Source organism: Neofelis nebulosa, chromosome 13, assembly GCF_028018385.1.
Source record: "Neofelis nebulosa isolate mNeoNeb1 chromosome 13, mNeoNeb1.pri, whole genome shotgun sequence".
NCBI classification, from domain to species: Eukaryota; Metazoa; Chordata; class Mammalia; order Carnivora; family Felidae; genus Neofelis; species Neofelis nebulosa.
Window position 1 is genome coordinate 77,143,608 of NC_080794.1, and position 12,257 is coordinate 77,155,864.

At 35.5% G+C, this 12,257-nt stretch overlaps 1 protein-coding gene across 4 annotated transcripts in view; it reads left to right on the forward strand.

The window, feature by feature from the left end:
* The window catches only part of ATRNL1 (attractin like 1), a 789,076-nt gene that overhangs the window by 531,217 nt on the left and 245,602 nt on the right, over positions 1 to 12,257 (forward strand). For all 4 annotated transcript variants that reach the window (XM_058697871.1, XM_058697872.1, XM_058697873.1 and 1 more), the window contains one exon: positions 6,378 to 6,485. In XM_058697871.1, the coding sequence (XP_058553854.1) occupies positions 6,378 to 6,485 (108 nt within the window). The remainder of the gene's footprint in view (positions 1 to 6,377; positions 6,486 to 12,257) is intronic.

Here is a 12,257-nt window from a genome sequence, read left to right on the forward strand (position 1 = left end):
CATTTGCTGGTATTATTTAAGCCTTATCTTGGCCTTTTATATAGAGTTTTAGCTTTAATTTGAATGTGAGTTATAACATATTTGCTTTGAATTACATATGTATAATTTCATGTATATTCACATATACACTTTCACATAGGCATTGACATTCATAAAATATATATTTATAAGCTTGCGTATAACCTATTAGCATTTTAGAGGTAATATTAAACTTTATATTTTGGAAGATTTAGAAACATCTTCCACTTTTGCTTTCTTCTTCCTCTGGTCACAGGCTTCATGATAGGTAGGTTTCATTTTTGGCACATTATTGCCCAAACAGCCCTGTGTACCTAAACAACCTACCTGGAAAATCTGCCATGGCCATTTGACAACTGATGATATTTGTCTTAAAATAATGAATAAAATTGAATAAACTTAAGGTGTAGTACAATCTGCTAAATGACAAAATCCCTTCTGAAGAGTCACTGAAGTTTATTTTGCAAGTTAATACAAATTTGCAAAAATACCAGTTGACAAAGAAGTTTCAAAAATCACTGGAAGTGAATATTTTGAATAAACTAGGTGAATACTTGTGAAAAAGCTCTTAGAAAATTTTTACTTATTTTTTTTTAGTTTTTTTTAACATTTATTTATTATCGAGAGACAGAGCATGGTGGGGGGGGGGGGGGCAGAGAGAGAGCGAGACACAGAATCTGAAGCAGGCTCCAGGCTCTGAGCTGTTAGCACAGAGCCCTACGCAGGGCTGGAACTCACAAGCCACAAGATCATGACCTGAGCCGAAATTGGATGCTTAACCGACTGAGCCACCCAGGCGTCCCAGAAAATTTTTATTTTTAAGTAAACAACTATTTCAAGAGTAATGTAGTCCCAGTAGGTCAAAGATTGGAGAGGCCTAGAAAAAAGTAATTGAAGTAACCTGAACAAAGATGTTATGCCAGGCCACTCACTCCCAGGAAGTGCTCATACCAACTTTAGACTGGAAGACTTAGAAGCAAAAGATTCCCAATATTCTGAATAACAGTTTGAGGCTTATACCTTGTAGATTCAATTGTATAAAATTAAAGAATATCATGCTTTCCTAATTTAAGGATAAAAAAAGATATTGTGACTTCTCTTTATTGCATTGTACCATCCTAACAGCAAAAGAACAAAATTGATTGTTCGCTTATATCGCTTTATGTTAAATGTGTTTGTATTAATAACAGAAATACTCTTTTTCATGAAATGTTGCTTAATCTCTAATTCAAATACTTTGTTATTTTAGTATACAAGCTCAGGAGTAATGATTAAATCATTCTGACTGCTCCTTTTATGGCTTTCCAAAATCTTAGGAATAGAACTGCTATTAAAAATATAAATGCATTATGATGTCTTTATGGCCATTTTTTTCATATTTGCAATAAAGTAAAAATATGAAACCTGGTATTTATTTGTTGGATCCACAAAATTGTCCCATTCTAAAAAAATAAATATCTACTTACTTTGGAGGATAAGACATAAATTCTAGAATATCAAGGGACATATGCTTTTAAAGGCTTAATCATAATTAAAATTAGTTTTATCATAACTTGCCTTCACTCACATTTGGATGATACATGTTTTCATACTCTAAGTTACTCATTCATGTTCATTAATCAAATACTATTGACTACCAACCAAATGCTGTGGGAAATAGAAAAACAAATAAAATAGATTTTTTTTCCTTATAGAAGATTTCAGAAAAGCCTTAACATATAATACATACTAAAATAGTAAATAATTCATAGATGGGATGATCAATTCAAATTTGGGGAAGGATAGAAGGACTTTTGGAAGTGGGGAAAAAAGATAGAAGAACCTAGACATAGGAGGGGGACATGAAGAAAATTAGGGACAGTTACTTTTTTGTTTGTGTAGTGTTTAAGGATTATTATCCTAAAATCAACTAGAGAGTTGTATGCCTTTGGAATGGTTGGAAAGGTGGTTAATATGAACTTTGAAAAATGATGCAGTATTTGAAATAGTAGTATTGAATGGAAAAATTAGATCTACATTAGATAGAATCAGGGACTGTTCTTGACTGCCATATTTAAACCAGGATTTTCACATTATTTTTAATTTCATGGTTTGTTTTATAAGACATTTTGAATAATAAAACAGTTATTATAGGCAACAAACATGACACTAAGAGCATCTCTTTCATTTTTAAATTTTCTTCACAACAGTGTTTATGGCAGCATGATTATAATCTAATGTATTATGGTCAATTTGTTATTTTGGCTTTATCTTTCTGCTGAATAATTGGCGATAGCAGATTAGTTATAAAACAGATCATCTGTTTTATGGCTTCTTATTGATGTACAAAATGTTAAACTTCATTTTATATAAAAATCACAATCACAAAATAAATTAATTATTTTTCAAAAGTTCTTAAGAAAGGACTCTACATTTCCTCCTAACTTTTGGGTTGAGTTTTTGGCATTCTTTGTCACAATAGCAGAAAGTAGTCCCAAATCTAAGTTCATTTTACATTTTCCAACTGTCTCATAGATTTGCAACATTTGTTAAAAGGGAGAGCGTAGCAGAATGTGTCATAAGCACTGAAGAAAACCGGCCTGTGGTAGTGTGCCATCTTCAAAGACAAAATCAGCGCTTGACATTTAACATAATAATTGCACCAAAGAACACCTACTGAGCGTTCTCAGCATACCAGCCTCTGTGTCAAGTGGTCCGGGTGCGTTAGCTCCTCGGTGAATTATCCCTTATGATATGATTGTTATTCCCATTTTGTGGGGAGAAATAGTAAGTGTTAGAAATGTCCAAGTAGTTTTATTATGGTCCAAGAGTTTGTGGATGGAGAAGCTGGATTCAAAACGAGTCCTCTGAGGTATCAGTGTAGATATAGGCACTATTAATAACCCAGCTTATACAGATGAGCAAAATTGAGGCTTAGAGAAGTCTAAATAATTTGGTTAAGCTCCAACAGCTAATAAGTGGAAAAGCTGGCATTCAGACACAGGTCCTTCTAACTCCAGAGCCCTGTTATATTTCCTGTCAGCATCTGTGCTAAATCTTGACAAAGTTTATGTTGTGAGCATGCTGTTTACATCTTCTTTGCTCTGACACAGAGGGGACTAAATTCAAGAAGGAACGCATACGGATGTTAGCTGGCAAGAAGGAGAACATTGATAAGGGTATGGCTGAGACCAGAACTTAGTAGCAAAGAGAATCTCACTTTATTCCACTTCATTATTGTAGAGCCATCACATCCAAGCAAGAGTGTTTCATGAGCAATGATTTACCTTTCCTGAGTTTCAATCAGAATATTTGCATTCACTTTCTGAAGTCAGAAACTGAGTATGTCCACCAGAGTCCTGGAACTAGTCCTCTGCTAAGTGGCCCAGAGAGAATTCATTTGGCTAATTCCCTATGTGTATCCTTTATGCTATTTTGTGCCCTAATTATTTAAAAAAAAAATTTTAACATGTATTTATTTTTGAGAGAGAGAGAGAGAAGCGAGGAGGGGCAGAGAGAGAGGGAGACACAGAATCTGAAGCAGATCCTCGCTCTGAGCTGTCAGCACAGAGCCCGACATGAGCTTGAACTCACAAACTGTGAGATCATGGCCTGAGCCGAAGTTGGGGGCTTAACCGACTGAGCTACCCAGGCACCTCCTAATTTTTTTTAGCATGTCTTCTTTTACCAACTATAGTGTTATGGTCTTGAGCAAGAACAATGTTTTTCTTCTGCTTTGCAAAGCAGAACTTTTAAAAAGTGATGGAAACATTCAACTTTTAAAAAGTGATGGAAATTCAAAGCTCTGAAGACAGATTGGAATCTTTTAAAATACCTTTGTATTCTAATTTTTTTAAGTGAACAAAAGTAATACTCACTGATTTTTTCTTTAGTATGAGTGTTGGGGGGTCACAACAATACGTTATAGTCCAGAGAAGTCTATTCTTTGTCAAACATAGTGAATTTGGGATATTTATAGATTTAAATTATAATTTGTGGTATTACATATTCATTGACTATATTTTGTAGACCTTTTACTTTTAGAAGTAGGGAAAAGGTAAGCTAAAGTAACAGAAGCTGTTCATTTTCTTAAAACTCTCTTAATTATATGGCATGTGGTTTGTGTTCTGAGGAGAACTAGTACAAATGAAGAAACTTTGTAATACAAAGTTAGAAAATTGTGTTCAGGAGTCCCTGGGTGGCACAGTAGGTTAAGCACCTGACTCTTGATTTCAGTTCAGGTCATGATCTCACGGTGTGTGAGTTCAAGCCCCAGGTTGAGCTCTGAGCCGATAGCACAGAGCCTGCTTGGGATTCTCTCTCTCTCTCTCTCTCTCTCTCTCTCTCTCTCTCTCTCTCTCTCTCTCTCCCTCCCCCCCCCTTGGCCCCCCCAGCTTGTGCATGCTCTCTTTCTCACTCTCAAAAATAAATAAATAAACATTAAAAAAGAGAAAGAAAGAAAATTGTGTTCAAACTCCAACTAAAATTTACAGTTTTCTCAAGGCTTTTTGTCCATTACCATCAGAAAAGTAGTTTGTGTATTTGCATATGTGTGTGTCCGTATCTCTGTGTGCATCTGCGTGTATATTTTTATTGGCGAGACAAAGAGCATGGTGTCTTCTACACTTAGTGCCCCTTGGCATTTGAAGTAGTATTATGTTTGCATTTTGTATAGATAAAATGTTCAGATCTATTGGCCAATCCTACAAGAGGCACAAACAAGACTATTTTCCAGCAGCTGCATATTTAATAATACCTTTTTAGGTTATATTAAATGAATAATTCGGTAGCTTAGATCATTTACTTTTTACTTTGAGTATAAGTTTAATTGTCTTCATTAATTTTAAGTATATTCTAAGAACATAAATTATTACTCAGTAATAATTGTATTTTTCCTGTTCCATCAATATTGGCATGCAGATGTTCTCTTTTTAATAATAACAAAACAAGGCCTTAAATTGTATTTTATTTTATTTATTAAAATTTTTTAATGTTTATTTAATTTTGCGAGAGAGACAGAGACAGAGACAGAGCGTCAGCAGGGGAGAGGCAGAGAGAGAGGGAGACAGAATCCAGAGCAGGCTGTAGGCTCTGAGCTGTCAGCACAGAGCCAGACGCGGGGCTTGAACTCATGAACTGCCAGATCATGACATGAGCCAAAGTTGGATGCTTAACTTACTGAGCCACCAAGGCGCCCCCTATATTTTAGATGCTCACTTCATGAACACTGTCACTGCTAGGTTATAAGTGTTAAAACAAAAATGTTAAATAATAAACTGCCATAAGGTATTGGCTTTTGTTCCTTCATCTTTTAAAGGGAATTTAATGAATGATGCATCACAGTGCGACATGCATTTACATTCAAATACCATTTGTTAATGTTTTAAGTTAATGCCAGTGAATCTTTAAAAATCTCTGTGAATAATGAAGCTATTCATTGTGTTCAAGGATTTTGCCTTTTTCAGTGATAGGATTTTCTTCTCATTTGAAAGAGTATTTAATTGCATCGCTCATCCACTTTTAATATTTAATAATAATTTTATTAGCTGTGTAGAATGAGAAGGGCAAGATTTGCAATATCTACTGCTGGTCATCAATTTTTTTCTTATCAGGACTTAATGAATATTATAATTACAAGGAAAGGCAGAAATATAAATTAGCTCGGTAGTTGGCTGAGACTTACTAGTTTATTGGTTTTAGCTTTTGGGTAAAGCCCAGAGTAGGCACAAGGAAAAAGAAGCAAATATCTGGGCGTGGTTTAGACACCTTGGCACAAAATTTTTGCAAACTGCCAACCATTCCTCACTTTAAATAATGAACATGGAGGGTTTGAATCAAGTTATAAATACTGTCATTGGCAATTCGTGTTGATTCCATTGCAGTTGACTGGGCGTCTCGATGACTTCTCACACTTAGCCTTTGTAGGAAGATGTTTCTTCAATCTCTGTTAATGCATTTCGAAACTTTTTGTTATCTTTTCTTAAATATTTTTACTGTTATTTGCTTTCAGCTAAGACAAAAGCTGCATTACTTGGAGTAGGAAACCTTGGCATAGCCATCATCACAGTAGCACTTCTTACTGAAGTAGAACCCCTCAGCTGGAGTTTTCAAAATGCGTTTGAGTACATTTCATTAGGTCTGTGGGAGAGAGGTCAGGGGGAAAGTTCTCTCTGCAGGTCCCATACGTTTAAAGCCTCTGCGGATTTATGACCCAGGCCCTGGGGAGAAAACAAATTTTCATTTTTGGGATCTAGCTGTAGGTCTGTGTATCAGATGATTCCTAAATTTTGAGTACCATTTGTTCAAAATGGAACCAGATATTGTTGAATCTCATGTATCTTTAAGCCTATTTTAAACAAATCATTTTTACCCCCCTCCAGCAACTGCTTCGAGAACGACAGCAGATGGCCAGCCGTCCCTTTGCGTCTGTTGATGTAGCACTGGAAGTAGGAGCTGAACAAACGGAGTATCTGCGAGGGCCAGTGGAGGTAGGACCGGTGGTGCAGAGAAGACCACTGTGATTTGCATATTTATATCGCTTCTCTAATCTGCATCTGCTTGTGCAGCCAAATACAGTCTGATTATGTCGAGTTGACAAGATTCAGCTACATATGTTATGCCACTTCCAAGGCACATAGTTTTAATGGTATGACACGAGCTGTAACAGAATTCACTGGAGAATCTATTAGCTTAGGCAAGAGTGACAGACTGCTCACCTGGCAGCCTTTCTCTGACAGATAGGAGCTGAAGGAATTTAAGATCCAGGTATGATGGAAGAAACAAAGCACCTATATTTAGTCCTTGGAGTGCCCAACGCCTTTTCGTTAACAATTCACATTTATCTTTATTAATGAAGTTGACTATAAAAGGTGGGTGGAGTTGAGTTGCATTTTAATTACATAGTTTCCTTTTTGAATGTTGAGAATTGTAGAATATTGTGAATGCTTTTATTTGTAGCAATGGCTGTATTAGTATATTCTTTTATTGCAAATGCAGAAATGGAGTGTGGTGAAGGAGAAATCATTTTGTGCAAGTAAATGTAGAACTGGATTCCTGAAATAACGCATGGAACATTTTCTGAAAATAATAGCCCACAGAGAGGAAAAATCCACAGATTATGATTTATGGTTAATGACTAATCAAAGCATTTTGAGGCCTAGTAATGGAGTTGTATGCTGATTATTTTTTATTTATATTTCACGTATGGTAAGGTGTTTACACAGGAACATTAAGAAGCGCCGTAGGGTTGAAAATTGTATTCCTTTTTTTGAAAAGCGCCATTATGTGACTAATTTCATGTTGCTATTTTCAAATCATGCTTTTCTTCAAGGAAAGCAAGGGATATAAAAATAGACTCCTCCGAAAACCCAGGTAGAAATATAATTGATTCTGTCTGTAGCATTTTGGTTATTTTGGAAATAAATTAAACAACTGCATCAGACCTTGTAGATGTTATACAAAGAGCTGGTTTTTAGAGGACATTTCTCTGTGAAATTTTTTTTAGCTGTTGTGTACTTGAGTTTTTACTCTTCTAGATCACATGTGGCAATGGAAGCTTAGAACATTAAGAAATTTATATGTGTATCTTCCATTGTTACTTGGGCAGAAATTAGAAGAGAGAATGATTAAACGCAAGTTACAGTAAGTGCTCTAATTTCATGCTGGCCCTTTGCCTCGCACACCTTAGGACAAAATCTCTTAACAAATAGTAAACCTCAACTATTGGAATCCAACTTCTTTTTCTCCTCATCTGTTAAAAAACATTCTAAAACACAAGTCACAAGAGAAAAATGAATGTAAATAATACATACATAGTCCACAGAGGAAAAGGACCAATCAAAGAACCAGAAAACACAAACTTACAGAATAAATGTAATTAACATACATATGCGCCACCAGTGTGTCAGTTTCTGCTTACTAGCGCTCAACCATGTATCGTTAGGTGTGCGTGTTCATAATCATTCCATTTCTTTGTTTTATTTTTTCCAAATTTAATTTCCGTCTTTATCATTGTCGTTTTTAGCATTAAATTTTATTTGAAATTTCTACCTCTCCTTCCTTTTAGTTTCTGTTTGCTAGTCCTTCTAGTTACTAGAGGACTAGTTACTAGTCCTTCTTTTATTCTTTTATTTCCAGTCTGTTTCCTTTTGTTTTATTACCTATCCCTTGCAGAAATGACCATTAACTTTTTATTTTGCCACTCATTCTGTGAGTCTGTCTTTTGATTAACTGCCTGAATCTATTTACACTGAAAATAATTACTGTTCTCCCAACGTTTGTTTTAGCTACTCCATTGTGTGTCTGTGTGTACACATTGTTCTTGTTGTTACTACCCTTCTCTTTTTCCACGTCTCTTTTGGATAAATTGATTTCCTTCCACTAAACAGAGTGTTACATATTCTATTTCTGTGTTTCTGATGGTGACCCGTTACTTACCAAGATTCATAGTGGTGGTTATTTTCCCTATCACCAAAAGTGTATTAATACACATTCCTGCCCTGCCTGTCTCAAACAAAATTAATACATGAGCGTGCTCTCAACTCCCTCTGTTCCTCCTACCTATGTTAATACTGTTTGGAGATTTTAATCCAGATATTCTGGGTGTACATTTTTTAGTGTGGCATGTTTAAGTAACGATGAACGATCTTCACCCTTCTTTACTCTCTATATCTACTTGCTTACTCATACATTTCTTTATATTTCACTGTAGTAAATCCTCCAAGAGATTCTTCATTTATTTAAAAAATTTTTTAATGTTTATTTGATCTGAGGCAGAGGGAGACAGAACATGAGTGGCGGAGGAGCAGAGAGAGAGGGAGACACAGAATGTGAAGCAGGCTCCAGGCTCTGAGCTGTCAGCACAGAGCCCGATGCAGGGCTTGAACTCACAAACCTTGAGATCATGACCTGAGCCGAAGTTGGTAGCTCAATCAACTGAGCCATCCAGGCGCCCCCTCCAAGAGATGCTTTAAAGAGAAATTTTATGTGGCATAATCTTTGAGACTTCAGATGCCTACCAATATGCTTATTTTGTCCCCACATGTAAATAACAGTTTAATTGGATATAAAATTCAAAGTTCTCTTCTTCAAAACTTCAGAGGCATAACTCTTTTGTCCCAAGTCTGATGTCAGTTTGATTCTTTGTCCTTTGTAAATGGTCTCCATTTCTTTTTCTTCATTCTTTCATAATTTTCTCTTGTTTCTTAATGTTTTTAAATCTCTCTCTGATATGTGTCCAGATTCTCCTATTTGGCAATCTATGCCCCTTTGAATCTGCAGGCCTATAATTTTATGTAATTCTGACTAATCTTTGGTTACTGTTTCTTTAAATATTTCTTACCATAATCTGTCCTGGAATTGCTATTAGATGCTCTTGATACTTCTTCTATCATCTATATTTCTGAACTTTTTCTCATTATTTGTACTCTTTTATTTCTTCTCGATGCCTCTCGGAGCATTCCGCCACCTGCCATTCCACATCGTCTTTAGATGTATCCTTTCTGCTATTTCGCCCATTCATTGCCTTCCTATCACCAATGATATATTTTGTTGTTAATAGCTGCAGCTTTTTTTTTTCTTCATAACTGCTTGTTGATGTTTCATATTTCGAATACCCTCCCTTATCTTTCTGAAACCATTCATTATATTTTATTTAAATGTTGTTCCTTCTTTCCTTGTGCTTACACTCTTCAGAGGTATCCTTTTTTTTTTTTTTTTCTATGTACACCTATTTTACTTTAGGTACTAAGATCCATTTAGGAAGAGGGATAAAATTCTTGACTCTCCATTGTGCTCTTGCAAGCAATTTAGTGGTTGGGTATGAGGCAGCTGTCCGTAGTGTATAACCTGGGTTCAGTCACCACTGCTCATTTGCCATGGATGTCCCTTTTACTAAGAGAGAACTTTCAAATACCTCCTTTCCAAGCATTATTCCCCTCAGATGGTAGCCTTTCTTTGATGTAATCGCAGGTACTCAGTTGAGGAGGGAGAAGTGAATGCTTAGGGGTTGTCCCGTCTCTAACATGTATGGCTCTGGGATTCTGCCCCCCGCCCCCAGATGACCTCTAAAGCTACTCTATCATTAGTTTGCAGCCTTGAGCTGACACTGGGCTGGTTTCTGTTGCTTTTCTGCCCACCCCCCCAAAAGGGTGACATAGGCATCACCTATCCAGACACTGAGGATAGTGGGGCCTCTCCTAGTGCAGGCCACCATTTACTTCCCACGAGAGGCCTAACCACCTACCTTTCCAACTGTTTCTTCAAGAACATTGCTGAGTATGTTCTGACCACTGGCATCATCCCTATTCCTTATATGTGATCACTGTGTTTAAACTCAGGGGAAGAGACAAGTGACTCATTCTGGTTTATGATTTGTTGGCTGCAGGATGATGTGTGCAAGTGCTTTGTATCCTTTAAAGCATTCTACTAATGTTGGGAGTCTTGTTATTTTTCTCATTTTATTACTTAGTTATATAAATAATTGGCATGCCTCTATTTCTTTTGTACCACTTGTTTTCAATGAAATGTCAGAGAAGAAAAATATTTACCTGCTAATTCTCATTTTGCAGGCCCTTTGTATCTGGGAATCAAGTTTTACTTATTAAATATGTAATATTATTTGGTTTTTTTGGAAACAGCTTTAAGGAAATGTACCATACAATTCATCCCATTACATTGTACAACTTGGTGGGTTTTAGTATATACAGAGTTGTGTAACCATCACTAAATCAATTCTAGAATATTTTCATCATCCCCAAGACAAATCCTGTACGGTTCAGCAATCACTTCCCCTATCTCCCCCAGCACTCTCCCTCAGCCCCAGGCGCTAATCTACTTTTTGTCTTTATAGATTTTCCTAATCTATATTTTCATTTCATTTCATACAAATGGAAACAGCATGTGTTTTCCTGGACTGGCTTCTTTCCCTTAGCATAAAATTTTTAAGGTTCATTCATGTTGTGACATGTGATCAGGACTTCTTTCCTTTTTATTGTGAAATACTATTCTATCGTATGGATATAGCACATTTTGTTTATACATTTGTCAGTTGATAGGTAATTGGGTTGTTTCCACTTTTTAGATATTCTGAAAAATGCTATCATGATTGTTTACATGCAAGTTTCATTTCTCTTGGGTATGTAATTAAGAATGGAATTGCTGGAACACATGGTGATTTTTTATTATTTGTTGAAAAGAATTTCTTTCCCCCATTTGTGATCTTGGGACCTTTGTTGAAAATCAGTTGAACATAGATGTGGGGATTTGTTTCTGGACACTCAATACTATTCCAATGTTTGATAGATCTATCGCATGATAGTACCACACTATCTTGGTTACTGTAGCTTTGTAGTAAGTTTGGGAATTGGAAAATATGAGTCTCCCAACTTTGTTCTTTTTGACTATTGTTTTGGTTCTTCTGGGTCCCTTGAATTTCCACATTAATTTTAGGATTAGTTTGTCAATTGCTGCAGTGAAGCCCACTTCACTTGTGGGCTTGTGTTGAATCTGTAGATCAATTTGGGGGAATATGTAATATGTAACATTTACTTTATTAAGGTGGTAGTTTTGTAAATTGAGTACCTTCATGCTCCATGCCTCAAATACTAAATTCAAAATCAGATTTCTTGCCTCTTGGTAAATAATTATGATTTCTGATATTTGAAATTCCCTATAGCTGTATATGTCTAACCATCTCAAACAAATCAGCAACATAGATCTAAAAAAATTGCAAGCTAAAAAAATTGTTTTAAGTAGATTCTTTTAGAAATTAAATTGTTTATTTCTTCCTGTAAAAAATTAAACATCAGAAGTAAATCTGAGCGGCCATTAATATCTTCCTCTGACTTACTTTAGAAAATAATAACAATAGAATTAGAATGTTTAACATTTTATTTTATTTTCTCCTTTGCTAAGCATTTTGTAATACTTACTATTAACTGGAAGTTATCTATCTTAATGTATACATATACATATGCATATATATGTGAGATTTGTTTTCCATTTTTATAGTACACTGAAAACTGCTCCAAATCTCTTTTTATATATATGTGTGTGTAACAGTACAGTGTGGCTTATTGATTTGCTTACACAGTGAATTCCAAAGCTTAGGCCCTGAAATTACATTAAGGATTTTATTTAAACCTAAAAATCAAAGTAATTTTAAAATTCCTCTGCTGGGTTTTCTTAAAATTTGGTGTTTAAACTCAACACAAAGCCATAGGTTAGCTGGCTATTACTGTTCTGTAAATATTTTTTGAGTG